Raw genomic sequence first — 24,024 nt, forward strand, 5'->3', positions numbered from 1 at the left:
TAGTGGATTCACCTCTGTGAAGATTATAGGCATAGCAATGAAAAATTACTTAGGCAGTTCTTTGTACCGTGGTTTGACATATTTGCACATGGTAATTAAAGGAGCACTAACTTTTCAGATAACTTTTCTTCATTTATGAACTTGAGTTAGTTTCATCATTTATGTAATATACTTGTATTAAAAATGTTATTTACCACTGTAAATCAAGTTTTAAGTGGCCGCCACTAGGGGTCTCCCTTCCAGCTTCTCTGCAATCCACTCTCTGTCGTTAGGTACAGAGCTTCCATAGTAACTACAGCTATCTTTACAGGTGACTCTCTTGCAGTCACAGACTGCAGACTGACAGATCTGCAGACACTGTGATAATGAGCTCCAGAGTCTCTGCCCCTCCTGCTGTTACAGTGTGTGGATGTATGTCTTTGTGTGAGTGCACATATATATTCTAGAATGGTTTACTAACCATTTTGTCAGAATGTCTCTAAATGCCTGATCATCCTAGGAAAGCAGAAGGGTGGGCATGCACATACTGCCTCCCTATATATTGGACCAGAGACAGTGCAATGCAGTATTGAAAGTAGGGGCAAGGAAATCAAGACAGTGAGCTGCTAGCAGAATGCTAGGCTTGCTACATGCTCCCTCTCTGAAAGTGGATTGCAGACAGCAGAGCAAATTAAAAATGAGGAAGACCATTTTAAATTCAGAACTCACACACGCAAAATGGTGCAAACATCAGCATATGAGTAAGGAGAACCTCCTAGATTTTAGAAAACGTGATGAAAATTCAGGTATGCTTTAAATGTTTGTTTCCCTCATCATTAGGCCATGTAAAAGTGCAAAGATCAGCTGATGGAAGAGCAAACGTGTAATTAAGGCTACTTTCACAAAGATGATTAAAAAGTTGTGCCTAAGATTCTTTGGATATCCGTGTGCTGTCTATTGTGGGGGACACCGCACATGTACTATTCTCGCTAGAGAATCGGACAAGAATAGGATGTCGTACACTTTTTTTGACTCTTTGTTTGAATAAAAAATGCCCTTGTGAATACAGCAGTTCATGGGAATGCGTTCTATTTCCATACGATTTTCGGACTGAAAGTTGGACGGAAAATCATGTGTGTGCAAGTAGCCTTTGGAAGCATAAAAATGCTTACTGGTCGGCTACACACCTCCCCAAGTAAACAAGGGTGTGCAGCCAACCAATGACAGCTGTGGGAATGAACAATTCATTAGGCAACAAAAAAAAATGTTGTGCCCGGGAAATCAGTGGTATTTTCAGATTATTTGGATAACAAAACAAATGGTTATTAAAGGGGTTGTCTCGCGAAAGCAAGTGGGGTTATACACTTCTGTATGGCCATATTAATGCACTTTGTAATGTACATCATGCATTAAATAGGAGCCATACAGAAGTTATTCACTTACCTGCTCCGTTGCTAGCGTCCCCGTCGCCATGGTGCCGTCTAACTTTGGTGTCTTCTTGCTTTTTTAGACGCGCTTGCGCAGATCCGTCTTCTCCCTTCGGCTGATCTTGGAAGCATCGGCGTTTTGGCTCCGCCCCCTTTTACGCGTCATCGCGTAGCTCCGCCCCATGACGTGTGCCGGTTCCAGCCTCCTGATTGGCTGGAATCGGCACGCGATGACGCGACGGGGACGCCAGCAACGGCGCAGGTAAGTGAATAACTTCTGTATGGCTCATATTTAATGCACGATGTATATTACAAAGTGCATTAATATGGCCATACAGAAGTGTATAACCCCACTTGATTTCGCGAGACAACCCCTTTAACAGTTATCGAGCCAAAACTCTGATTGTCACATTGCTGACTAAGACTGTATGTACAGTGCAGTATGCTAATATAATGCTGGTCTAGTAGCAATTAGCATTTGGGTTGCCCTCTCTCTCTCTCTCTCTCTCTCTCCCTCTCTGGACAGTTTTCACTCCTCTACATCCACACCCCATACGCTAAGGGATGTCGTTCCTCCTCTTCCATCTTCGCCAACACGGAAGCTGATGATGCTCCCATGCGGCTTTGTGTTAGCTCCAAGCAGCAGGTAAGATGGAACCCTATTCCAACACAGAAAGAAGAAGACCCTTTCCCTCTCTCTGACACTCACATTTATAACCTCAATTGCACCACATGACACTGTAAGATAGATACATTCAACATGCAGCAGAGCTCACAGGCAATGTTTTTAAGGTGGTTAACCTCTCAGGCGCTGCAGCTGTGCAACACACATGCAGAAAATAAATATAACAGCTTTGCACAGTTCAGCCACATAAGGGTGCATTCACACGAACATATATTGGCTCGGTTTTCACGCTGAGCCGATATACGTCGTCCTCATCTGCAGGGGGGGAGAGGATGGAAGAGCCAGGAGCAGGAACTGAGCTCCCGCCCCCTCTCTGCCTCCTCTCCGCCACTATTTGCAATGAAAGGAGGCGGGATGGGGCGGGGCTAAGTTCTGAGAATTAGCCCCGCCCCGTCCCACCTCTCCCCATTGCAAATAGTGCAGAGGGGTGGAGAGGGGGCAGAGAGGGGGTGGGAGCTCAGTTCCTGCTCCTGGCTCTTCCATCCTCCTGCCCCCCTGCAGAGAGAGACAACGTATATCGGCTCGGCGTGAAAACTGAGCAGATATACGTTCGTGTGAATGCACCCTAAGACAGACATGTATGACAATTATGGAGGGGACCAGGATGTTGTTCTCGGACACTACAACTACATCTGGGGGCTGATACAACAAAGTACACAATCGTTAATCGAAAAGAGCCAGACATTTTCATTAATTTTGACCTGTATGGACATACTCTGCATTGTATAATGACTTTGGCTCATGATTGTAAGTAATTTCTTTTCTCACTGTGCATGTCCTTGAAACATTCGAAATTTAAAATCATATATTTTTAATCATCAATGTCCTGACCACAAAAGCAAACTTTTTTTCGAAATGAAAGTTATTTTCCATTATATTTTATAATAAGCTAGCAGGAACAAATAAACTTTTCTTGAACACTAAATCGCGTTCATATACACTGAAAGTGCCTGTTCACAATTTATGTCCAGCCACCTGCACAGACACTTAATATGACACTATTTACACCTATACATACAACACATAACAGGCATGCAAGATAACCAAATGCAATGACTGTGGACGTTAAACTAATGTGTCAACCTACCAGACTCTGGTGTAAGGAGGTATGATACTGGATGTATGAAACCCAGTCCATAGAGAAGAACTAGGAAAGGTTCCTTGCCCTGAGCTAGTAACAGGGAGAGGGAAGACCCTGCCTATAAGAAGGGCTGGCATCCCGATAAGGACAACCCTGCGGTCTTACTCTAGGTGCTGACTGACCCTGACAGGACAGAAAACCTATACAACCAAAAACCAACCTCTACAGGGAGGAGTACAGAAACAGAAGGAAGAACAGGCTGACAAGGGTAAAACAGAGGAACAGGTACACAGGAACTACAGACAGCAGGATACAAGGACCAAAGAACAATAAAACACAGAGCACAGAATGATCACAAGATAATTGCAGAAGCAGAGGCGAAGCATTAAGTTAGAGAGCTGAACTCAGAACAACACTAGAGCACTGAAAGGAAGTCCTAGGTCAGCTATATAGAGCAGTGATTAGAAAAGGTCCAACGGCTGAGTTGAAAGCACTGAAGCCATTAATCCTAGAAGCACCGTAAGAAGATAGGTATGAGCTCAGGTTACAAAGAGAGCAGGATGACGCCGCGTCTGCCAGACACAGAAGAGGAGTTAGTCTGAACAGTGGACTTAACACCAAACCCTAGGGTGAAGCAATACCAGCTTCCTTTTGCAGAGGGACCAGTATATATATGCAGCAGACCAGTGGAGAGTGGCTGGCTGGCTGGACCCCCCACCCACCCAGCCAGCTCAATTATCCCTCACCTGTGAAGGTGTGCTCCTGAAAATCCATAGGGCTACAGGTCCCAGGAGCACAATCTAACAGTACATAATTCAGCATGTCCGCCAGTATCACATCTTGTATCCAAGCTAGAGGGCGTACAACAGGGTACTAGAGTCTCCATGCCCCACTGCTCTACTTTCAACCCTGCTTTTGGATAGAGCATAGCTAGAACACTCTGAGTATCCTCCGTGGAATGTGCTAGTGTGCTACAGTAATGATGAACAGCCAGAGCATGCTTGGAGTACAATGATGAATACATCTTTTGTTGCTTTGGACTGACAGAACCTGAGCTGCACATTCTGAAGAGCTTGGTATAAAAGACAGTTCCTGTTCCTAGGTTCTGGTGTTACTCAGTAGTTCAGAAGTAGTTAATCAGAAGTGCAGAAAAGACAGAGTCCCTTGCGGACAGCCAATCAGCCAACCTGATGGTGGTGCAGACCGTAAAGCAGCCTAATTTATCCCGAAGTGGAGTAACGCAGCTGAGTGTGGTCCTGGCAGTTGTGAATGTGCTATAGTCTTGTGGGCTGCCGCCATATTGAAGGACCAGGTGCTGGTGAACCCAAACATTATACCGAGTGCTACTGAGGCCAATGCTGTGAGCTGAGAGCTACAAATGTTGGTAGCTCAGTTTAACATTTCTTTATGCTGCAGTACCGGGCATATTCAGTAATGCCCAAGCTGGCTTGTCTTGCTGCTGCCAATATGGAGAACCCTAGGAGGATTATGCTGGCCAATGTATTCTGCTACTTTCAGAAGCTGGATCAATTATGTAGTGTTATGATGTAATGCTTAAATATACCGAACCCTCCTAAGAAGTGAATTACTGTAAATAACATTGCTTGTTTTTGATAAAAACTGATGCCTCTGTGCCAGTCTGCCACCCGCGTGCCATCACATACCATCCATGTGATTCAAGTGTATGCAGCTAACCAGCTTCCACTTGATATTGGCTGAAGGTAGCTTGATGTAGAATCCCAGCAGTTGCCAGTCTGAGAGAAAGTACCTGAAATAGTGACTACAAGTATTATATACCCATTGGAACTATTGAAAGGGAGAGTTACTTAATACTAGCTAGATCAGGCATATATGGTAAAGGCCTGAGTTGACTTGTGCCTACTTACTGGCACGTTAGAGAAACTAATGTTCAATGTCTAAAATGCTAATTGTGAAAGATGTTCTATGCCGATATGTAATGTTATGATGCAACATTTAAGTATACACACTCACCCATGGACTGCTGCAGAACATACTGGATAATGTACATATTTATGTCTCAGTAAAACTAGTTTTCTGCTGCAACAAGCTGCCTCTGCCTAAGCTTGTCAGTGGCTGCGTCATGCATCCCATCCACCTTCTACAACAGTTTGGACACATTTATATTCTGAAATCTATCTCTCTTATTGGAAATGGCCTTTTTTGGTAGCATCTCCCCACTCTGCCTTATATATAGGAGTCCTGAGCTGGGGACACCCTTTATGATTTCCATATGCTCTGATAGAATCTACTCCCAGATGTTGCCTTGCTAGGACAAGTTTTATTTTCTAAAGTTTGTGAACCATAAACTAATCCCCTTGAACAGGTGTCTCCTTACAGGACTCAAGAATATTGTGCTGGATTCACGAAGCAGAGTTCAGGACCTCGTTCTCACTTGTTCTCACCGCCTGCTCATTCCAGGTCCAGCTGTGTTATTTACAGACAAAAATTTAATATGGACTTGGCTATGAGCTAATATTTGTTGTAAGCCAATTCTTGAAAGGTTAACATTGTGTTAAAATCTAACAAGGGAATAAAAAATACAGATCTAATCATATAAATGTGGGAAGCTGTAATCTAAAAAGGCCTCCCAGCACCCTGATCTCTGGAGGCCTACAGTTGCATCTGTTGTGCATTAGCGTTGTTCCCGGCCTCGTTTCCCCTTTGCACCTCTGCACTCTCTCTAGGAATGTGCTGAGACCAGCATTGTAGCTAAATCTTCCACTTTAGATTCTGTGAGTGAGGAATCTCCTGGGGGACAAATTCCCTAGTAATGCAGCGAGGGAGGAGGTGGTGTATACAGGAATCTGACGGGGTAGCAGAGGAGTAGTATATAGCTAGAACAGTAGGTGTCAGTCTGTTTTTCGAAAAAAAAAGTTAACTTGGTTCCTCGTTCTCTAATCCTCTCTTGTAGTGAAGAAGCGATCTTGTTTAGTAAATTAATCTGATTGTTTACAAGCGGATTGTATGTTCTCCCTGTGTTTGCTTGGCGTTTCTCCAGGTTTATCTGCTTTTCACTCATATGTGCAGAAACATACTGATGGGTTACTTTTAGAGATGAGCGAGCATACACGCTAAGGCAAACTCGAGCGAGTAGTGCCTTAGTCGAGTACCTGCCCGCTCGTCTCTAAAGATTCGGCTGCCGGCGCGGGTGAGCAGTGAGTTGCGGGAGTGAGCAGGGAGGAGCGGGGGGAGAGAGTGAGAGAGAGATCTCCCCTCCGTTCCTCCCCGCTCTCCCCCGCCGCTCCCCGCCCCCTGCCGGCAGCCGAATCTTTAGATACGAGCGGGCAGGTACTCGACTAAGGCACTACTCGCTCAAGTAGTTTGCCTTAGCGAGTATGCCCGCACATCTCTAGTTACTTTGCTTCCTATGAAACTGGCCATTGTGTGTGTCTATGTGTATGAGATGAAGGCTCATGACCTAACTTTTCCTGTCAGGGACTGATTTAAAAAGTAGCTGCACTTTTTACAAACTTTTGACATGTCTGAGAGACACGTCAAACTTTTGATCAGTGAGTCCTCAATAGGTTGATAAACGTTGATTTTAACCTGTTTCAAGCAATCATTCTGTTATCATACAGTATGCACACATTACCATCACCAGTGCTTGTGCTTAACTTATTGCCCTGCCTTATACTCACACATACTATTGGCGACACCTACCTCCTTTGTAACTTTTCCAAGAATAATATTTCCCCCGAAATGCTACATTGTCAAATTCTGCACATTGCATTTCTCGAAAATCCTGTGACCCTGGTGGGCAATCCTGTAAAAACTTTAGTTTAGTTGCTTATTGTATCAATACAATAATTACTTTTTATCTGACAACATTTAAAGGCATTAACCTGGTTTTTAAAACTGATGACCTATGCCCAATATAAGCCATCAATATCTGACTGGTGGGGGTCCATCCCTTGGGACCCTAACAATCAGTTGTTTGAAGGGGCAGCGGTGCTTATATGAGTGCTAGGGCGTCTTCAATATACAGGGATATAAGAGATGATCTTCCTGATGTGACCCTCAGAACTCTGTTCAATGACACTCAGACACAAAAATTTGATATCAATGGAAGCAACATTTTGTTGCCCAACATCAAAAATTTTTTACCCCTTAGAGGTGTCAGTGTGGCCCCCTTTGTCATCGGACACACATGGAGCTTGGAGTCAAGCTCCTGCGATACATGTTGTAGCGGATCACGACTGATGGATGCAATGGCTTCTGGGATGCTACAGATCATGGCAGGCAGTAAGTGGGCATGTAGACTCTAATAACAAGACGTAAGGTCCGGGGAACGTGGAGGACAAGGCAGAAGTTCACTATCATCACCATGTGCACGGCCAATCCATCTGCTTGGTACTTGGTGCTCACTTCTGACTTTGTGATAATGGGGGCAATGGGGTGGGGATGTTGCCCACACCTCTTGGGATTTCCTGTTCCTGCTGTGGCAGATGTCATATTTGTAGCATCAGGTACGAAATCCCCGGAATTGTTTCCTCATGGAAAAAGGATAGGCCATACACTTTATACAAGTTGTAGAGCCAAAAACATTCACCTCGCGAAAAGTGCCCGTACGCTCCACGTAGACAGGTGGCTTACCCCACCCCATATTCTAACATTACGTTTGTTGCCCAGAAGGTGGAAGGTGGCTTCATCACTAAACACTAAAGACTCCATGAAACCATAGCTTTCCATTACTTTGTATCCATTTGCAGAAAGAACGTCGCCGCGCTTGTCGTCCGGCTTCAGATCCTGTAACAATTGAGATCAGCAAGGATAACATCACAAACATTTGCGCAGAATTTCCCACATAGTCAGCTGTGGGACGTCCAATACTCTGCTCGCTCTGATTTCTGAGGACTTTGTGTGAAACCTGCATGGACGCTCCGCCGTTTTCATGCTTACTGGTGGATGGCCGGATGATTTTCACTAACAAATACAGCCTTTTTCCTTAAAACTGGCACGCTCACTGGGTGGAGCTTCACCAAACTTTATTAAAAAGGATTGTTAAACACGAATAACAGACTGGTAGACGTGAAAATCAAGGATACAAAATGCTCTCCAGTTTTTATAGACGGCCTTTTTGTCTCATATCCCCTTAGCGACGACGACGGCTGAATAAAATTTTTGGGTTTAAAATTAAAACGGTCCTTGTCACCCAACCAATCACAGCGCAACATTTATTTTACCTCAGCAGCTTGAGAAATGAAAACTGCGCTGTGATTGGTTGCTGTGGGCAACAAGGACAGTCTTACTGTTAAGAGAGTTCTGCTAAATTAAACTTTTTTTGAGTATTTGTTTCTTTTTGCATCTGAGTGTCATTAAATGGGAGTTCTCGGGGTCTCACATTGGGGAGATCTTCTGTAATAACTTGGTATATGTGTCCGGTGTTCTGCTGTTACTCCGAACACTGTGCTTTTCAAAATGGCCATGCTGAGTATTGCAGCATTGTCCCATTCACTTTAATAGGCCAATACTGTAATACTCGGTACGGCATTGGGAGTAGCAGTAGCTCGCCAGAGGGATGTAAACATTCAAGAAGCCGCAGCGCACATACGAGCATCATGGCCCCTTTGGACAGCTGATCGGCAGGAGACCTAAAAGTGGAACCCCACTGATCAGTTATTGATGGCCCATCCCCGAATCAATTTAAAAAAAAAATCAAATAACCCCTTTTAACACCAAGTGAACATTTAAAAGGGTCACCCAGGTTAGAAAACCTACCTGCACATACTCTATTAGTGACCTCAGAGGGCGTCCTCTGTTTGGGATCCTCCTCTCGAAGGAAGAGTATAGAGCAACTGCTTGGAGCACCACATGCTGGAGGATTGGTCCTGGCTTGATTTGCTCAGCCAACCAGTGATTTAAATGGACACTGTGTAATGTCCCATGTGGGGGCGCTGCAGGGAAATGGGACAATTGCTGACAGGTTCCCCCACAGAATACAGCTAATTTGTGGAGCCCCCAACAAGGGAACACTTATTGTCAAAACTCTTTCCAACATGTATTGGTTGTCGAAAGTGGAGAACCCCTTTAAGGATTAAAGTGCATTGCGTTGGTGTTATATTCTGATGATGTAGGAAGTAAAGTACAAGTAGAGTCATCACGAGGTGCGGGATGTTGTAGACAATCATATGCAAAGTATTAAAACATCATCAAATGCATAAGGTGGGAAAATTATAAGACTTCTGCCAGTATTCTGGTGTAAAGTTGCAGATTTTGGTGCACTTGTTTTTTCATGAAAAACTGGCAACTTTTGTTGTTACGCCACACTCACTACTTTTTCTGCTGTCATAGCAACGTTTCCTAAGACGTCTATTATATAACTCATGCCAAGTGCACTACTGTAATTAATTGGCACAATTTTTACTAACTACTAAATACCCGCACTTATATTAGGATGCACGTACACAAGCGAGTTGTAGGTAAGTCCTAAATCAGTTCAAAAAACTCGGACCGATATCGCGCTTGCAATTTTCAAATGCGAGAAAAACACCTATTATTTCGTATGGGAGCAAAAGCGCATCACACTCACAAGTACACGCGAGCACAACGCATTTCTTTTTGCTTCCATAGAGAAAAATAGGCGATTCTTAAACAAAATCATCCAAAAATAGGATATGCAGCAATTTCCATTTTGCGTCGCTGCGAGAGAAAAATGCAGATGTAAATACATCCATTAAAAACAATGGATTCTTTTCACGTACAACTTCTGTGCATCTCACAACGCACAGAAATCATGCGGGAAAATCGGACGTGTAAATGCACCCCAACACTACTGATAAATCTCCCTCAAAATTTAAGTGGAGAAATTTCCTATCAGTTATGGCGGCTAGCCATGGTGGACAGTCTCCTATGTCATCCTGCCATTGGCTGTGGCCTACAGCAGATGCCACACCTCCTTTCTGTTTCCTGGTCCTCATATGGTACACACATGTAGCTGGCCCCCTCTTAAAGGGCCAGCGTGAGCATCCAGCTTTTTCATTCCCTGGCTATTCGACCAAGCTTCTGGCAATTTTAGACACCTCCCACTGCTAGCTGGGGCGGACTAATTAGTCTGCTCTCCTGGCTTTGATCCATGCCTGTTCCACTCACGCTCCTGGCTTGTCTCCTGACTGCGGCTTGTTTATTGACCACATTTCCTCTGTCTGCTACCTGTTTCATCATTACAAGACTATTCCGCCTGTCCTGACTTCAACTCTGTTCCATGCCCATGTGTCGGTCCATACCGTCTGGTACCGGTTACAGAAAACCTTCTGCAAGGATTCCCTTGTCCGGACTTTGGCTCTGCTCCTTGACCACATTCTGTCTATACCTCAGGTACAGCACTACGCTAGTTAAGATTCTGTTGTGTGAGCAGCCACATAACTAAGAGTATTTCTGGGGTAATGGTCTGGGGTCACCCACAGTGAAGACCCGAACCTAACAGGTGGGGCTAAAGGGTGAAAGTCCAGCTGCAGCCCCCCTGATCTAGCCCTAAGTCAAATTGGTTTTGTGGCACAGTAGATCCACATCCACTGCAGTGATACTGTGAATTGTAAGAGATAACCAAACATTTTAGAGGGACTAATATACTGGGACTAAACTACCTACTGTTGGTATTCTGTGCCATTTTCAGCCATCTAAGATGGTTGATGTAATTTTAAGACTACGTAATCCGCACAGTGCATTGGCAACCAATCAGAGAGCAGTGCACAGTGTGTATTAGGTGGCTAAACAATTTCGGCTGCCATCTTGGATGGCTGGAAACACAATCCCAAAGCAGCAGATTGGAGGGACACAGCAGTGAAGAATAGCAGCAGGTAATTTACCCACCCTCCGATTCTGGGACAGAAATCTTTCCTAAAACCACAGGGTTGCTTTAAAGATTAAAAATATTTAGAATTTACACGTGAATGATCAGCTGTTGTACAGTACTTACATCAATATTGCATGATCGGTATCTTTTCCTCTCTCCTAAGCAATATTTTCCTCCAATGGTTGGCCTAAAATCCAACAAAGTAAAGGAAAGGAAATGTCTTATTTTTTCTAGATACATTTGCAACAATTTAACAGCACCATATTTGTCTGACTATAAGACACATTTTTTAACAAGAAAAAGTCATGCTAAAAAGTGCCCTGTGTCCTACAGAACAAAGTCAGGGGGGTCCTGTAGTGCCAGACCTCCCTGACAGCTTACTAATTAGCTGGCAGAGCTCTTATGAAGCGCTTTGCTCAGACATTGGAAGAACTGTGTAGCGATACATATTGCAACCACAGACCTTTTCTCTGGCTCCCACATAGTTGTGTCAGATCAAAGCAGGGCAGAGAGCTGTAAAAGTGGGAATGCAGGAAATTACACAGACCTCAGAGTTTATGCTCCTGACTTCATTGCACACTGTTAACAAGATGGCAGATGAAAGGTCCTGCGGTATGCAGAAGGCAAAAGGATCTTTCATGATGTCATAACCATGTGACCAGCCATATCTGGAAGGAGGTCAGCTTAGAATGCACACAAGTCCAAGAAGCTGACTTATTAGTAGCTGTCCTTATGTATAGGGATTTATTGTGGTCAATAAAATCAATGTTGTCAATATCTAAGATGTCAGCAACAGTGCTGTGTGTGTGTACATGTAGCAGTGCTGTGTGTGTGTGTACATGTAGCAGTGCTGTGTGTGTGTACATGTAGCAGTGCTGTGTGTGTGTACATGTATCAGTGCTGTGTGTGTGTACATGTAGCAGTGCTGTGTGTGTGTACATGTAGCAGTGCTCTGTGTGTGTACATGTAGCAGTGCTGTGTGTGTACATGTAGCAGTGCTGTGTGTGTACATGTAGCAGTGCTGTGTGTGTGTACATGTAGCAGTGCTGTGTGTGTACATGTAGCAGTGCTGTGTGTGTTCACATGTAGTAGTGCTGTGTGTGTACATGTAGCAGTGCTGTGTGTGTACATGTAGCAGTGCTGTGTGTGTACATGTAGCAGTGCTGTGTGTGTATATGTAGCAGTGCTGTGTGTACATGTAGCAGTGCTGTGTGTGTGTTTGTATAGTGTATGTTCTTCAGAGCTATGTGTGTATTTATATAATGTGATTGTGTGTGTACGCTTGTATGATTGTGTGTGTGTATATAATGTGATTGGCCAAAGGAAATTAGTGTGCATGTGCCATTGTTTCAATAGTCAGAGAATGACAACTAGAGATGAGCGAACGTACTCGGATAAGCACTACTCGTCCTAGTAATTTGCTTTATCCGAGTATCGCTGTGCTCGTTTTGAAAGATTCGGGGAGCGCCGCGGAGCGGGGAGCTGCAGGGGAGAGCCGGGAGGAACAGAGGGGAGATCTTTCTCTCCTTCTCTCCCGTCCGCTCTCCCCTGCTCCCCGCCGCAACTCACCTGTCAGCAGCGGCGCTCCCCGAATCTTTCAAGACGAGCACAGCGGTACTCGGATAAAGCACATTACTCGGACGAGTAGTGCTTATCCGAGTACGTTCGCTCATCTCTAATGACAACACATTAATAGGAGCATACTATGAGCTATTGATCCTCCGATAGACACTAAAATACCAAGAATAGTGGCACCCAAACCACCACACTAAGGGTCCATTCACACGGGTATTGGCAATTTTGGTCTATAAACAATGAGTGTGTATATGTGTTTTTGATGTGCATATGTTTTTTTTTTATGTCAATGTTGCATCCACATGTCTTCCATTTTTAGCATGCGCAAAGAAAAATGTAAAAACACCAAAGTAATGTCAGTTTTGTCACAACCTGCAGAAAAAGGTGCACAAAAAAACCCATAGTAAACATAGATGCTAATGCGGTATTTTTCCCTATTTTCTGTTGTGGGGTACCACCAGGGTCAGTACTGGAGGGGTCACTGTTACTAGTGGGGTGCCACAGGGGAAAATATTAAAGGGATCACCATTAATAGTGGGGTACCACGGGAGGCAGTATTGAAGCAGTCATTGTTACTAGTGGGGCACAAAGGGGCAAGTACTGGTTCCTATTCTTTTTAATATCATTATTAATGACCTCGTAGAAGGATTGTGCAGTAAAATATCAATATTTGCAGATGACTCAAAACTATGTAAAGTAATTAACACAAGAGATGACAGAATGCAGTTGCAAATGGATCTGGATAACTTGGGGTATTGGGCAGAAAAGTGACAAATGAGGTTTAGCACTGATAAATGTAAGGTTCTGCACATGGGCAGAGGAAATACTTGTCACCATTACACACTAAATGGGAAACATAGAAAAGGGTTCTTTACTGTAAAAGCAGTGAGACTATGGAACTCTCTGCTGACGACATGGTGATGGTGAACTCGATATAAGAGTATAAGAGGGGCCTGGGCGCCTTTCTTGAATGTTACAATATTACATGTTATATCACTGATTACTCAGAAGGGTTGGTGATCCGGGGAATATTCCGATTTCCAGATTGGAGTTTGGAAGATTTTGTTTCCCCTTAATTGATGAAAATAGGCTTCTACCTCATTAGGGTTTTTTTCCCTTAGTCTGGATCAACATTGGGGGGTAATAGGCTGAACTGGATGGACCTAGGCCCAACATACTATGTTAAACCTTGGTGAGTCTTGTAGTCCAAAAAAATAATATTTTGCAGTCCAATGCCCACAATACTAATAAAGTATGTTCATATGTTGAAAAATAATATTTAGTTGTGTAACATTGAGTGGCATAGCTACTTAAAATCTGCTGAATGGGATCGGCCAGCTCTGCTGACATGTTTGCTTTAAATAAATCTTTTCTGGAGCTTCTATTCCTAGAGCTATGGGGGAGATTTATCAAACTGTCTTGAAGGTGCCCTTTAAAAAGAATGTGCTGATATTCCACAACCAAGCAGTCTTGTAGCCTGTAGTCTCTGCTCCAAGTATGGTTGCTGGCATTGCTACCCTTATTTCTAAACAGTTTCTTTGTGTACCATACAATGTAGCAGAGCTCTTACTTACCTTGGACTATCACAGTGGCGGACTGATAGAGATACACCTCCTCCACAGGTTCTGCTACATTCTCCCCATGTTGACCAGGGTCCCCATGCTCCATCCACTCCCTCAGGTCGGGTCCCGAATGGAACACATTCCCTCTTGTAACACCACTGTGGACAAAGCATTACCAACATAAGCTTTTATCATCTTTTAGTGTTTAATACTAATATTTCCTATCTACAAAAATTTATTGCCACCTATGAAATTGCATCTCGGCATCTCCACACGGTAGGGTAAAGATCACTGTGAGATCATGAATCCCTCTTATGTGCAAATTAATGCTCCTTCCAGAAAGAAGAAAACCTGTCTCATGTGAATGGCGCTCCCTACTTCCAGCTATGCCCAGGTCATCAGTACAATCCCTATAGTGAGTGTAACCCTACACCCAATAATGACAAATAAAGCAGTTTTACCCCCTTTTCTATTGTGTTGGTCTGGCAGATGGTGCCCTCCGCAGCGGGGATGCTGTTGGTGATGCAACGACTGGTCTTGCTTAAACACCAAAGTTCACTGCAAACTTCCTGGAAAAATAAAATACACTTTGATTACTGATCTGAGGAGCGAGGTGGCCAGTACTGAACATTATGATACAGCTGCAGGAATAGTTTCCTCCTGTACAGGCCCATCGGTTCTGTAGCACATGGATTTCCTTTTCCACATTACACAATATAAGACAAGAATGAGTGCCAAGTGCAAAACCATTTGTAATTCTCTCCTTTGGTAAAACAAATGACAAGAGAAGCAGACAATTAATTTAGCTCTATTTAGTGTGCTGTATCAGTATAACTATATGTCCTCCAGAATCGGGGGTGGGGGGGTTCTGATGAGTACACTGGACTAGTATGCTGTATCAATATACAGTAACTATATGTTCTCCAGAATGAGGGGGGACTCTGATGAGTATATGGGACTTGTGTGCTGTCTTTAACACAACAGTAACAAAGCCATTTGTAGTGGCCCAGAACAACGGGGCCCCTCAGAAATGCATGCTATATGCACTCTGTATTGACTTGTGTATTGTCTTCGAATGTGGAATGATTCAGCAAAATGTGTATTGGTGTTTGTAGGAATGAAAGGGTTATTGTCTACAAGTGAGCTGTCTCTGTCTGGAAATGTATCGTTTTATGTTGTGAGCTTTTGGTCACCTGACCATGCTTGGTATATATGTTTTGCAAGATGAAATGCAAGGGGGTTCTGTCCAGAGTTCTGTTCGGAGTCTGCTCTGAGCCTGTGTAAGGTCCCCTGCACACGGGCGGAAATTCCTCGGCGGGATTTCCTGCAGAATTTCCGCCCATGGAAGCTGCCATAGGATTGGGCTAGAAAACGCAATCCTAGGCAGATGGCCAAGATTTGTCCGTGAGAAATCATGCGCAGAAAACAAATCGCGGCATGCTCTATTTCTGTGCAGGGCTCGCAGAGCCCCGCATAGAAATGTCACTCACCGGCCGCTGGCTCCACTCTGTGCATGTGCTAGCTGGCCGGCAGCCAGCACATCAAAGAGCTGGAGCTGCGGGAGAGGTGAGTGCCGCGCTGGTCTCTGCAGGGGCTCGGGTCGGGTCCCACTGTGAGAATTCTCACAGCGGGATTCATCCCGGCCGTCTGCAGGCAGCCTAAGAGTCTGTCTGGAGTTCTGCAGAGAAGGGCATGAGCGAGTCTGCTATGTTTTAGGAGAAACCGTGCTTTGCCTTACTGAGGCCAAGAATGGAGGAGGCTAATCAGATGGCATGATGGATGCTCTGGAGTCTACTACCTGCAAGAGTTTGCAGCCACTAAAGCTCGGACCCAAGTCCTCGGAGCCTGGATGATCCACACAAGAATTCCCTGCTGTATGGCAGCTACTGGACTTTAGCTGTTTTGAACCATGATCGCCAGCAACGGACACTGATCCCGGGGACTCGGAGGTATGAGCCTTCCTATGCAAGAGTCGCTCTTTAAACTTGTCTAAAGGAATAGACTCATGGAGCAGTGGTGTCACTCCTACAGGCTTTAGTACGGAGTCGGAGACAGAAGAGCCTATTGCTACCCACCGTTTATCTACGTAGTGAACGGCTGCTGTGTTTTCTCAATGTAGAGGGGAAGGGGAGCGAAAGGAGAGAAATCTCCTGCACTGCCCTGCCCTCCTGCTGGCCGCTTCATGAGCAAGACAGCTCTGCTAGCTCCCAAGCAGGAGCACGGGAGCGAGGAAACACAGGGATGAGTGTCAGGCATCTTTTGCCTGACATTCGTCCCATGTAAATGGAGCTTTAGACGGGAGGTTTGATTTCTACACCCTACCTAATCAGCTTAAGGGTGCTAGCATCTGTCTGTAATCTTGTCTGTCACAGGGGATACAGCCCATTACCATTTTTCTCTAGTCAACTCAGTTAGGGGTATTTACCTAATGTTACCACTAGAGATGAGCGAGCATACTCGTCCGAGCTTGATGCTCGTTCGAGTATTAGGGTGCTCGAGATGCTCGTTACTCGAGACGAGCACCACGCGGTACTCGTCTCGATTAAACGAGCACTGACCATTGAATTCAATGGAGCCAGCAATACAGCTGGCTCCATTGAAAGCAATGGCCTGCCGGCGAGCGCGGGATGAATTGTCGGGAAGGGCTTAAATATATAAGCCCTTCCCTGCAATTCATCCAGAAATGTGTAAAAAAAAAAAATATATATACTCACCTTGTCCCGACAGAACGATGTTAGCCCAATGAATTCAATGGAGCCGGCAATACAGCCGGCTCCATTAAAAGCAATGGGCTGCCGGCGATCGCGGGATGAATTGTCGGGAAGGGGTTAAATATATAAGCCCTTCCCTGCAATTCATCCAGAAATGTGTAAAAAAAAATATATATATATATATACTCACCTGGTCCCGGCAGACGGAGTTCAGCGCGGCCAGCGGGAGTCCACCTGAACTGCTCTGAACAGCTGTGAGTAGTATTCAACAGCCGGGGATTTAAAATCCCCGCCTGCTGAATAAGCTGCCTCTAATTGGTCACAGCCTGACCAATCAGAGGCAGATTCCACTCACACACCCATTCATGAATTTATTAATGGGTGTGTGACTGCTGCCTCTGATTGGCTCAGCGGGACCAATCAGATGAGAGGCAGCAGTCACTCACCCATGAGATTTTGTCCGGGAAATTGATGGTCATTCCACTTATCCCATATTTCTCAAAGCCTGTCAGTTGCTCTCTTCTATTCTTTTGTTTAGCTCCAGCGATGTATCTTTTTCAGTCTTCTTTAGTCTTTGGAGAGAAGAAAAGGTGTCCTCAGAATGGTTTAATGGGTTGGATGCTGGGCCAACCCTGTTCCGGATTTTAATCTGTTTTAAGAGTCGCCGGGTCGGCTTGTTTCAAATAGGGGGTACTGTAGTGGCCCAGAACAAAGGGACCCCTCAGAAATGAATGCTATATGTAGTCTGTATTGTCTTGCATATTGTTTTCAAATGTGGAATGATTCAGGAAAATGTGTATTGGTGTTTGCAAGGGTATTATTATACCTTGACTCCACTGGAACTGGTAGGTGTGCACAAGGGAAAGGCTGTTTGACAGCCAGGTGACGCCCCCTGTTTGTCACTAGCTGCACGCCATGCTGCCCTCACAGGTCCTGGCAGTCAGCCTCCAATGGAGGCTGATGGTGGAGGGGGCTGCAGCAGGACTGCAGCGGTGCAGTGGTGCAGTGAGACTGTTAGCGCAGGAGCGCCGACTGAACCCCTTAAGGGGGCACAGCAGCAGCGAGGACAGACACACAGCAGCAGGGGTGAGTGATAGGAGGTGGAAGGGTACAGTGGTGCATGGTCCACAAGCGTAGCTGCTCCACAACAGCATAGCTGCAAAAAAAACAGAGCAGCACATCCCGCTGTGTCTCTTCCCCGCTCACTGTGCTCCAAGGCGGCTGACTGGCATCAGCGTCTCCTCAGCTCATAAGATAGTCCCCAACACCCTCACATCTTCGTGAGTGTCCCCAGCGGCCTCCACTGTGTGTTACTGCCAGCGCAGTGACTGGCATTAATGCAGCCTCCTAGGCAAGTAGTCACAGTGCCTAGTCAGAACGCTGCTCCTCCATCCGGCGGTCTGCTGCCTCCTAGTTGAGAAAGGCGCTCCTCCAGACGCCACTCACATTTCTCCTGCGTCCTGCTGCTTGTGGTCCTGTACCAGTGGACTAGCATGCCTGGGAAAACTGAGGCCGCAGTGATTAATCACTGCCAGGACCTGTGAGTCTGAGCACGGGGAGCACGCCCTGCAGCCAATGACAAACAGGGGGCATCATCTGGCTGTCAAACTGCCTGCCCCTTGTGCACACCCACCAGTTCTGGTGGCAAGAGTGCAAGAGTCTGTTTGGAGTTCTGCAGAAGAGGGCACGAGTGAGTCTGCTATGTTTTAGGAGAAACCATGCCTTGCCTTACTGAGGCCCAGAATGGAGGAGGCCGAGAGGATGGCCTGATGGCTGCTTGGGGAACTACTACTACTGCTACTACTACCCCCAGGAGTTTGCAGCCTGGAGAGAGAGAGAAAGAGAGAGGAGTTGCCAGCCAACATGGACTGCAACAGGACCTGTGAGTGCGTACCAGTAGAAAGCTCAAGAGAAAGAAAAGTGTTGCTGGGACCAGGACCCACAGATAACGGGACTGTGGTTTCTTCTGCCTACCCGAGAATCCTCCCTGTCACACCGCATACCAATTTGCTTATTCAATTGTTGCTGGATGTAGAGTATTTTGGATTGTTTATTCAGTAAATGAGCGTTCCGTCCGTTCCCGGTTCTGCTCCCTAAAAGTTTTTCCCTGTGTGTGAGCCATTATTTTTCAACATCATCTGGATTCACCACAGAGGATGGAATGGTGGTGTCACACGTGACAAAAGAGTCAGGGTAGACCAGTTTGGTTACCCCTAATTACTAGCCTGCCCTCGGTTCCTTAGTCAGTCCCCTTGCATTCCTCAGGATGGGACATGGTAGAGCTCCGTGACAAGAACCAAACTCTACCCTGCTGTCTCCTAGGCCGAGGGTCCGCTCCTCGGATGCTGTACATTCAAACTCAAAATAACATAGGGTGCCTGGAAACCGTGCAGATCTCAGAGGCAGATACAGGTGAAGAACTGCTTATTGTCATTGTTTTGTCCAGGTGCCACTTGGCCATCAGCAGGTTGCTCATGGCAGAGATCCATACTGTGTACAGACATCCATAATGAGGTTTTTTAGGGGTTGCTATTAATGGTCCATCTTTAGTATTGGCTATCAGTGCATGGTGAACCAATCAGCAGAATGATTCTGTGCACGCAACTGTCCCCAATACTGCAGTATCATGCACAATAGTGAAGGGTCCGACCACTCCAGCAAGGAGATCAGAGCCTCACTATAATCACATATTGCTGGTCTATCCAAAGGATTAACTATTAATGGAATTCCTGAAAAAAAGTGTTTAAAGGACCAAATAAACATGAAATATGCTCATATCTAACCCTGGTTTTCCAAATTGGCAAGACAAAATAGGAAGGGACTCTACCCCGTATTTACACTGGCGGGATTTAATTCCATGCTGGAAACGACATTGATCATCTGCATCGTAGGCTTGTCCTGGAGCTTGTGTGGGGTAAATGAAATCTTGCCGTGGGGGAGCATTGTTCAAACAGACACCCAATCCAGAACTGCGAGAGAAGACAACAGAAGCAACATGTAAGTATGTAGGTGGATAGAAATTTAAGGGTACTCTTTCAGCTTTAATTTGAGGGGTTAAACAAAATATTGTAAGCCGCATTCACATCACATTTTTGTCATTTGTTTAGCAGGCAAAGCTCCCAAGGTACGCAGTAAGCATGTCCATAGGGTCCATCGGTCAAACGGAGACGAACAAAAGTGTTTTTTTAACCTCTGAATGGTATACTCCAGACTCCAGTTCAAAGACGTATACCTTGCAGTGATAAGATACATTTACTGGACACCATAATAGCTTTTGGATGTCACACAGTAGCAGCTCTCAGTCGTAGGCTACTGTAGCATCCATTAAACATATATTTCATGAAAAGCTCATATTGTATATATTAAAGGGATGTTCCTGGCAGGTATCCATCAAGGCATGTAAACGAGGTCATCATTAGACTGAAAAATGCAACTATCAGAGAGACAGCAGAAACTTTAGGACTGGCAAAATTTACAATTTGGAAAATGCTTTAAAGGTAAGCTGTCACATTGAACATGCAGTGTGATCGGCCGGCATCACGTTCAGCTGAGGACATTAATATAGAGTTTTATGGGCAAAGATGCAGTGTTCCTTGTAATTTATTTTTCCTATTTAAATGCGGTCCAGTAGGCGGGCCTACTTAGTGCTTGACCACTATCTCTGTATGGACACCTAAACAGGAATGGCTGTCAACCACTGATAGCTCCGCCCACTAGACTCCTACGTACAGAATGCTCCTCCGACTCTATAACATGATTTCTGCAGATCTAGACTGCATTTTCAACATGACAAGTTCCTTGTAAATGAAGGAAAGCACTGACTAATTAAGCTGCACCGAAAGGCCTGAAACAGCATGGAAGATAAAAGAAAAAGTGGATGACTCCTGACTAGAGATGAGCGAGCGTACTCGCTAAGGCAAACTACTTGAGCGAGTAGTGCCTTATGCCGAGTACCTGCCCGCTCGTCTCTAAAGATTCGGGTGCCGTCGGGGGGCGGGGAGTGGCGGGGGAGAGCGGGGAGGAACAGGGGGGAGATCTCTCTCTCACTCTCCCCCCCCCCCTCTCCTCCCTGCTCACTCCCGCAACTCACCGCTCTCCCCCGCCAGCATCCAAATCTTTAGAGACGAGCGGGCAGGTACTCGCATAAGGCACTACTCTCTTGAGCAGTTTGCCTTAGCGAGTACACTCGCTCATCTCTACTCCTGACATTTTGTCTTGGTAAAGGAACACTCCATGTGAAAAAGACTCTTGAGGAGGCAGACATATCATTTTCAAAGTCTTTAAGGGATGCCTTCATGAATCCATAGGATTTGTATCAAGACTACTGGTAAGGGTGGCTTCACACGAGCGAGTTTTTGTGCGTACATAAGTGCGCACCCATGTACGTGTAAAAACACGCGTGAATGCAGGTCCGTGGATTATTTTCAACGGAGCTGCGGCTGCTGCCGGCGGCTCCATTGAAAACAGTGGTCTGCCCGCACCCCTGCATTGTTTTTTAGGGAAGGGCTTTACATATAAGTCCTTCCCTGAAAAACCAAAATTTTTGTGTAAAAAAAAATAAACTTACCTGTCCGCCGCTGCCGTGTTCCCCGCAGGGATGAAGAACACATCTGCCGCATGCGGCAGATGTTTCCCTCATCCCCGCTAGTAAAAACAATTCCCTGCTGCTACATCTGCCACATGACAGCTGCGGTAGAGGATTTTGCTGCTGGGACCCCGTCTTTTGTTTTCAGGGAAGAGCTTTAAATATAAAGAATGAATGATGGGCGAGAGTTGCCAGTGATTGGCTGAGCACCTCAGCCAATCACATTCAGCTCTTTCAGCAGGGTGGATTTTAAATCCCCACCTGCTGATAGATCAGCACTACAGAGCAGGGGACAGCAGGAGAAGACACGGCTGAGACCCGGCAGCTGAATGGAGATGAATATCTATTTTTTTTGTTTTTTACAGCACTTTTACTGGATTTTCAGGGAGGGGCTTATATTTAAAGCCATTCACTGAAATTAATTGACGGGGTGCCAGCAGCAGAATCCCCTACCGCAGCCATTGAAAACAGTGCGTGCACTATGGTGCACGCATGTCCTATCTTTGCAGGCACACGCCGTTAACCCCTTAGCTTTTTTGCTTTTTTCCATTTTCGTTTTTTTCCTCCGCCCTTTTAAAAAATCATAACTCCTTTATTTATCCATCAACGTCACTGTATGAAGGCTTGTTTTTCGCGGGATAAGTTGTAGTTTTCAATGGTACTATTTATTATATCATATAATGTACTAAAAAACTTTAAAAAAAAGATCTATGTGGAGAGAAATGGAAAAAAACGACATTCCACCATCTTGCGCTGCGTCCTGTTTCTACGGCGCACAAACTGCAACAAAAATGACCCAATATCTTTATTCTATGGGTCAATACGATTACTATGATACCAAACTTGTATAGTTTTTTTTTTGCTGTAGTACTTTTTTTTTAAGATATTTAATTTTTTTAAATTATTTTTTGTGTCCATTTTCTGCGCATAACTTTTTTACTCTTCTGTCGACATAGTTGAGTGACCTTTTTTTTTCAACTTTTATTACTTTTTTTTTTTAATAATTAGTAAAACTTTTTTGTTCTTATTTTTATACTTTCTTTTAGTCCTCCTAGAGGACCACAACCAGCGATGCTTTGATCGATCCTGCAGTATATAGCTATAGCATTACGTCATTTGACAGGCAGTCTATCAAGCCACCCCACGGGGATGGCATGAAAGGCAATCTCCCAAGGCAGCCCTAGGGCCTTTTAGAAGTCCTCCGGCTGCCATGACAGCTGCATGGCTCCCCCGATCTCACCGCAGGGGGGGCCGTACAGGAGGGGGATTTAAATGCCTCTGTCAGAATTGACAGGGGCATTTAAAGGGTTAATAGCCGCGATCGGTAGCTACAACGGTAGCTACAACATCAAAATGGCACATACCTAATATTCAAGATTAAAGGCTTATTCCCAATAAGGTGACATAATACCGTATTGCTGTAATATACCATCACTTTAAGATCACTAATCTCATGGCTAGATGGTGTGCCATTGTTCAAAACCGATGCTGCCAAAACTGAGTGCATTTTATCAAAGTTGCTGCGCTTTTGCTCTGAGGCTTCCAGCCATGTGATTTGCACAGGTGAAACATGTGAAAATAATACGTTCCAACTGTACAAGGCAGACACCGAAAATCCATATCACAAAACTGCAGCAATGAGCAGAAAACTTAGCAAAAAGAATAGTTTTTGACCAAAAATCACACTTCTGTTAAACAGTCAGTAAGGGTACATACGTCCGCACCTAGGTACGAGCAAAAGCACGCGTGAACACAGCTCCGTGCGTGTTGTCAATGGAGCCGCGGCTGCTGCCGGCGGCTCCATTGAAAACAATGCTCTGCCGGTCCCCTGCATTCTTTTCCAGGAAAGGGCTTTACATATAAGCCCTTCCCTGAAAAAGAAACATTTAAGTGCATAACAAAAAAAGAATAAAAAAAAACGTAACTCTCCGCTGCTGCTGTGACCCCCGCGGGCATGAAGAACACATCTGCCGCATGCGGTAGATGTATCCTTCACCCCCGCTAGTTATTAGAATTCCCTGCTGCTACATCTGCCACATCTGTGGCAGATGCAGCAAAAGGAATTCTTCAATTCTCAACCGCAGCTGTCACACTTGACAGCTGCGGTAGAGAATCCTGCTCCCGGCATCCTGCCAATGGCTTTTCAGGGAAGGGCTTCATAAGCCCTTCCCTGAAAAGCCATTTAAAATAGTGCAAAAAAAAAAAACAACTCTCACCTCCCTTCAGCTGCCGGGGCTCAGCCGTGACTTCTATCGCTGTCCCAGGCTCTGTAGTTCTGAGCTATCAGCAGCCGGGGATTTTAAATCCCCGGCTGCTGATAGCTCAGCAGCGCTACAGAGCCGGGGACAGCGGCAGAAGACCCCGCTGAGCCACGGCAGCTGTTAGTGGCTTTGCAGGGAAGGGCTTCATAAGCCCTTCCCTGAAAAGCCTTTTAAAATAGTAAAAAAAAGTAAAAAAATAGGTACTCACCTCCCTTCAGCTGCCGGGGCACAGCTGCGTCTTCTCCTGCTGTCCCGTGCACTATGTTGCTGAACTGCTGATCTATCAGCAGCCGGGGATTTAAAATGCCCGCCTGCTGAAAGAGCTGAATGTAATTGGCTGAGGTG

General features: G+C 45.2%; 1 protein-coding gene across 2 annotated transcripts in view; it reads right to left on the reverse strand.

The window, feature by feature from the left end:
* The window catches only part of ADAMTS10 (ADAM metallopeptidase with thrombospondin type 1 motif 10), a 114,547-nt gene that overhangs the window by 23,698 nt on the left and 66,825 nt on the right, over nucleotides 1-24,024 (reverse strand). For both annotated transcript variants that reach the window (XM_066574189.1, XM_066574188.1), the window contains exons 11-15: nucleotides 19,661-19,802; nucleotides 14,584-14,691; nucleotides 14,135-14,280; nucleotides 11,109-11,172; nucleotides 6,854-6,956 (exon numbers count right to left, since the gene is read on the reverse strand). In XM_066574189.1, the coding sequence (XP_066430286.1) occupies nucleotides 6,854-6,956; nucleotides 11,109-11,172; nucleotides 14,135-14,280; nucleotides 14,584-14,691; nucleotides 19,661-19,802 (563 nt within the window). The remainder of the gene's footprint in view (nucleotides 1-6,853; nucleotides 6,957-11,108; nucleotides 11,173-14,134; nucleotides 14,281-14,583; nucleotides 14,692-19,660; nucleotides 19,803-24,024) is intronic.

This window comes from Eleutherodactylus coqui, chromosome 7, assembly GCF_035609145.1.
Source record: "Eleutherodactylus coqui strain aEleCoq1 chromosome 7, aEleCoq1.hap1, whole genome shotgun sequence".
Lineage (NCBI taxonomy): Eukaryota > Metazoa > Chordata > Amphibia > Anura > Eleutherodactylidae > Eleutherodactylus > Eleutherodactylus coqui.